The sequence below is a fragment of the Orycteropus afer genome, unplaced genomic scaffold, assembly GCF_000298275.1.
Source record: "Orycteropus afer afer isolate SDZICR_OR568_19922 unplaced genomic scaffold, OryAfe1.0 scaffold00132, whole genome shotgun sequence".
Classification (NCBI taxonomy): Eukaryota; Metazoa; Chordata; class Mammalia; order Tubulidentata; family Orycteropodidae; genus Orycteropus; species Orycteropus afer.
The window spans coordinates 7,862,026-7,868,055 of NW_006921719.1; the positions used below are offsets into that span (position 1 = coordinate 7,862,026).

The 6,030-nt window shown below is 49.5% G+C and overlaps 1 protein-coding gene across 1 annotated transcript in view; it reads right to left on the reverse strand.

The window, feature by feature from the left end:
• SEMA4B (semaphorin 4B) overlaps window positions 1-4,438 on the reverse strand; it is a 41,191-nt gene extending 36,753 nt beyond the window's left edge. The window contains exon 1 of the mRNA XM_042781559.1: window positions 4,366-4,438. Within this exon, the coding sequence (XP_042637493.1) occupies window positions 4,366-4,438 (73 nt within the window). The remainder of the gene's footprint in view (window positions 1-4,365) is intronic.
• Between the last annotated feature and the right edge of the window lie 1,592 nt (window positions 4,439-6,030).

Below are 6,030 nucleotides of genomic sequence, written 5' to 3' on the forward strand. Positions count from 1 at the left end.
AATGGTATTTGTATTTCCAACTTTTGAAGGAATCGCCATACTGCTTTCCACAATGGTTGTACCATTTTACAGTCCCACCAGCAGTGCATGAGAGTCCCAATCTCTCCACAACCTCGCCAGCATTTGTTATTTTCTGTCTTGTTGAACTTTGCTACTAGTGCTCACAGGCAGCTTTTAACTAGGGCCTGGCAATAAACGTCGATGGCTTCATCTCAATTTCCCATACCATATCCCTCCATTGGTCCCTCGTTTCTCTTGCTCCTATAAATGGTGGAGTCTGGTGGCTGACCATACAGGTTCTTCTGTCAGAAGAATCTCAGCAACATCAATTCTTCTGCAGACTTTCCACAAACCACATAACCTTTCTGAACTTCTACTTCCTCATCTGTGGTGGCATGTGCACACTAACAGTGCCTTGTGGGGCTATTAGGAAAAATGACATAGTGCCCATAAACCACTGACAGCTCTTGGCATGCAGTGACTGGTCAATGAGTAAGGCCATGTTTTTCACATTACTGGTTCACCTCCCCTATTTGAAAGCTACTCCACAATCCTAACAACTTTCAACCATCTTCAATGCCCACCCCCAGAAAACCCCCTTCTCAGCTCTCTCCTCAAGTTCAGCTTCCTTCTGCAAACCTGGTGCTGAGGCTGCACCTCTCAAAGGGAAAAGAACCAGCCTGCCCAGCCTAGGCCCCAGGTGTGCCCACTGTGGCAAGCAGCCCGCCACCTACCCCAGCGCCACCCCTGCTGGGGCCTGTTGGGGCCTGAGCTGGCCACTCCCTGGCGGGGATCTCCCCGCCCCACAGTGCTGTGGTGCAACCAGCAGGGCTCCACCTGTCCCTGCCCCAACATGGTAGAACATGAAAGTTGCCACTGTCACTCCCCTACTCTCCACAAGTTCAGGAGGGGCTATCTGCCTGTGTCTGTAGACCCACTTGCCTGGGGGGGCACAGACAGCCAGGGTAACTAGCCTGGTGATGCTTGGCCCCTGTCACCCATAAGGGACACAAATGATTGTTCAGTGACTCTTCAATGACCTTCTCAGTGAAACCATTGCAGCAACTCACAGGTGGGAAGCAGGTGTTCTAGGCTGAGTGAGGGTGTGGAGCAAGAAGGGTAAGAGTCTAGGAGACAGAGTCTCAGCCCCTTCCATGCCCAAGATCCCAGGAATCGATCTCCCCATTTGCCCCCAGTTCTTCCCCCTTAAATCCCACTCTAAGGAGCTCTGGTGGCAGAGTTGTTAAAGCACTCAACTGCTAACCAAAAGGTAAGTTGTTTAAATCCACCAGCCATTCCATGTGGCAGTCTGATTCTGTAAAGATTACAGCCTTGAAAACCCCATGGGGCCAGTTCTACTCTGTCCTCTAGACGGGTAAGTCAGAATCAACTCAACGGTAACAGGCTTGGTTCTAAATCTCACTCTAGCCCCAGGCCCCTGTTCATTACCCATGAAGGAAAAGGTCTGGGGCAGGACCCTCTTCCACCCCAAAGCAAAAAACCTTCCTTTACAGAAGCTCAAGGTCCTCCCCTGGGTTTCTCTCCTCCAAGGGAAAGGGGCTATTTGAACTCCAAAGTTTCCCAATCACATCTGGTCACTTGGTGGCTGCCACTCTTTCTCCCAGATGGAACTTGTTCCTGGTTCTGGGGCTGAGAAAGGTGTGCCCATTAGGTGGCAGGAGATGGAGCAGGTGAGCTGTCATTGATTTCTTGTGGCCCAGAAGGCTGTACTCTCAGCCTCCTTTGCCAGAGTGGAAGGAGGAATACACCACATGTGGTAATATGCCTACTTACTGTCCTAAAGCAATGGTATCAGGAGAAAACTCTCGCAGAATGCCAGTGTGAGGAGGGCACCAAAGGTCCATGCCTGGCAGGGGTCTCTCACACTAGCCACCTGGCCCCAAGATGCCCTGGCAGCACCATCTATACACTGTGAGAGAAGACAGGGCTAGAGGATGCTACACCAGGAGCTCTGAAGCCCATCAAGGCTCTGCGTGTACCCAACTTGGCCTTAGCAGTGGAGGAAGTTCTAAGTTGCCTGGACTTGAGTCCTGACTCACCAGCTCTCTTCCTTTGTGGACTCAATAGGGACTCCACAAACATCTTTCACAAGGGAGCAGACCTACTAGGGTATGTCCTTGTTCCTCCCAGCCTCTTCCATGAATGCTTTCACTGCAACCTGTGGGCAGCCAGGCAGAGCAAGAAATCCTTAACCTTAAGGATGGACATCAGGGAGCCATGAACCCCAAGAATGATATGCTATTTCTGGAGACAGGGCTTCACAGCTTTTATCTGATTCCCAAAAGATCCATGACCCTCCAAAAAGTTAAGAGCCATTTCTTTAAGGTGAGTTAGTCTGTGGATACAGGGAACTTGGAAAATTGCTCTTCATCAGGTAAAAACAAATGACATCTCATTTTGGAATAGCTACATAACCTTGGTATGAACTATTTGGCAAACTCTTTCCACCTAAATCAAAGTTGACATTGATACAATTAACATTACGTACTCTAAATGAGGCACTATGCTGAGCTTTTTACATTCAACCACTTATTTAATTTGCACAACAGAATGAGATAGGACTTACTATATTCCTACTTCATAGATGAGAAATCAGGGCACAGAGAGGTTCAGGGACTTCCTAATGTTGCACAGGTATAAGTCAAGTTAGGACCAGAACCCTTATCTGCTGACTCCAGCATCCAGGTAGATATTCTACCTATAGTCAGAATTTCAAGCAGGGTCTTATCTTAAGTTACAACCATCCTCTTCTTTTGACAGCATGAACTGCTTTTCTTCCTTCTTTCCCTCCTTCCACAAATACTTCTTGTGTCCTTACTGCTTGCTAAGGATTGCGGAAACTGAAGGAAACTGACAGTAGTCTTGTCTTCAGAGAGCTTACACTTCATCAGCATCCCCTGAACTTCTTTCCAGAGACCTATCCACACCCACATTTCTTTAGACACTTTCCCTCATTCATTCCTTTGTCTTCAGCAAAGGTAGTGTCCAGGGGCTCCAGAAGTGCTCTCAGGCTATACAGACTAGAATCATGCTGCTTTCAACTGCTTTCTGGAGTTGTTCCTCTGGACTCCCGCACCCTGCTCAGGTTTCCATGAAGGCACTCATTATGCTGTAGTCAAACACTCATTTACATGCCACATCCCTTTCTTCTTTCTCTTCTATAAACTCCTTGAGTGCAAAGACCAGGCCTGCTGAACTCAGGTTTATTGTTTCCAACCACCTCCCCCTACCACACAGAGCTGGAAATAGCAGGTACCTGGTAAATGTTTCCTAAATGAATTGGTGAGTTTTCTGCTCTAGCTGCTGCTAAAAATCATTTCCAAGCAATTCACTTGAATGTTCCTTCCTGGGTCTTTTTTTTTCCCCCCAACTGTATCCCCCTTCTTCTGAAAAGGAAAAGGCATCTCACAGATGAAGAGAGGACTGGAACCCCATTTCCCTGCATAAAGACAAGGGTTTCCTTGCTCACACAGCTCTATGTCAGCTGCTTTGTTGCCTTCAGAAGAAATGGTATTTTGGGGAGCTGCTGAATGTTTAGCTCCTGGGGATTTATATATTTATTAGGACAATTCTGTCAAAAACTACATAAAAGCAGGAGCCCAAGGCACAGGGCCTGTGCAATAAGGAAGTGAGGTTCCCTCAGCTCTCCTCTAGTCTCCAGGCCCCATCTTTAGATCACCTGTCACCAACAGCTTGAGCCTCAGAGCAAGGAGACATACTCCAGATTTCCCTGAGCTTTGGTAAGAATAGTAATCAAAGGGAACAGCAATGGCTTGGGAGTCAGAGATTGGTTTCAAATCCTGACCTTCCCACTAACACACGGTGTTATCTTTGGAAGTAATTTAACCTCTCTGGGTCTTTTCCTCATTTATGAAAATGAGGTACTGGGGCCAGATATTTCTACATTTTTTCCAGTTTTGAAGCATTTATGTGGAAAAAAAATTTTTTTTTTAATTGTTCACTTTCCAGTCTTTAATCTGATCTGACCTGTCCAAGAATCCTGTGTCATACACACATTACAGGTACGAAATGTGAGCAGAGGTTAAGGATTTTCTCAAGGTGACCCAGGGCTCTTGAGTCTTTTTACCAGACAAGAAAGGCTCTGTAGAAGCCACAGCAATCTCCTCCCACAACATATCAAGCAGCAATCAGCCTCAATCCCAGAGCTCCCACTACATTCCCAGACCCTATATCCCCCTTCTTCTCAGAAGGCCATGACAAAGCACCTAACTCAAATGTCATATCCACGACCACTATAAGGAAAGCCCCCGGTCTTTCCCAAATTCCAAATGACTTCCCTCTGGGGCCAAGATTCCTGCCTTTCGATTCTAGGTTTGGGAATACCAGGAGTAAAAGGATTCGCCGCAGAGGGCCCCTGTTGCCATGGGAACGTGGGCCCAGCCTCCTGCGCTGCCATGGCGACAGGCTCCCACAGTGGCGGGCGCCGGTGCCTATCAGAGCGTGCAGGTGGCGCCCTCTCCAGAGGGGCCGGGCGGGAGGTGGAGGCGGGTGCTGCCCCGGCAGTCTCGGCCTCCACCGCCTCTTTCCCCGGCCGCGGCTCCCATCCGCCCCGCCCCGCGCCTACCTGGAGTGAGTCACGGCTCTCTTGCAGCCACCGCCCACGACCAGGGAGGGCCACCTCTGCGCTCCGGCGGGGCTCCTATTCCCGGAGTATCTATAAGCTCGTCCTTACTGAGGCCAGCCCGGCACCCTCCCTGGGGACTCAGAATGTCCCTGCGAACACCCTTGGCCAGGCTCAGCGTCCCCGGAAATGCGGAGCCGTGGCCAAGCCCCGCCCAGCCCCGCCCGACCTGTGTTTATGAGAATGGTCCAGAGCGCCCTCAGGCTCGCTGCTGCGGGGCTGTTCTCCCCTCTGCCCGCCCCCCCCATCCGGAAGTTTACGGACACTGAACTCGTTGACACCCCCACCTCTACCCCAAGGTCGGAATGTGTTCCCTGCCCCAGCTCTGCGGCCCAAGTAGGCCACGGGGTCCATGGAGGCTTCCTCCTCCCTGACCTTGAGAGGCTCAGCCTCTTCTTACCTAAGTAGCGTAGGGATGGAGCCCCCTAGCCAAGTTCCAGCGGCCAGGGCTGGAATCTTAGACCTACTACTACTAAAGTGACTGTGTTACCTAGCTAGGGTGAGGTCTTTAACCTCTCTGAGCCTCGAGTTCGTCATCTACAAAGTGGACTTCAGGACAGTAAGGACCTCACTGGATTGTGGTGAGAAATGCAGTCATGAATGTAGGCACACATCTGGCACGTGGCCAGTTTTCTATAACATAATGATAGCATTGTTTATAGTAGGAGGCGGGTGAGAGAGCAAGCAGAGCACAGAGCCACCCTACATGAAACCATCTGCATTTCCTTTCGCGGTAAATGCTGCTCGCCGGCTGTGTTCCTTTACCTGCAATAGGCGGTGCTGTGAGAGTGAACTAAAGAGAGCCAAGGGAGGGAAAAGATATGGTTATAAATGTCTCGCATTTACCAAATGACCTTGGTCCGTCTCCCTTCAGCCCTAGTTCCTGGCTCTCCTATCTTCCAGGAAAGAACAGCAGCTTTCAGGGCGGTTCTTGAAACAACCGGTTGTGGGTGTGTAAGTAGCTGAGCTGGCCAAAGCTGGCTGGCTGGTCAAGGGACTGGAGAAACAAGAGCCCAGCTCAGCCTCATAGAGAGCTGGGCTAAGAAGGCCTCAGTGCTCACTCCTTCCTCAGCCATCTCTGTAGTTCCTCCAGTCAGTGCTGCCACCGCCCCTCCCACCCAAAAAAAGGTTATTTTATTAGCTGCTACAAAAGTAACACATATTTGTTACAGAAAAGTTGGAAAACAGAAGGAAAAAAAATACACCTAGATTTCACTTTACTCAGGCCCTTCAGTGTTAATATTTTGAAATACCTTTTAGTATTAAGATATAATTTACATGTACATAAAGGGCACAAGGAGTTCCTGGGTGGTAAAAACAGTTAAAGCACTCAACTACTAGCTGAAAGGTTGGTGGTTCAAACCCAC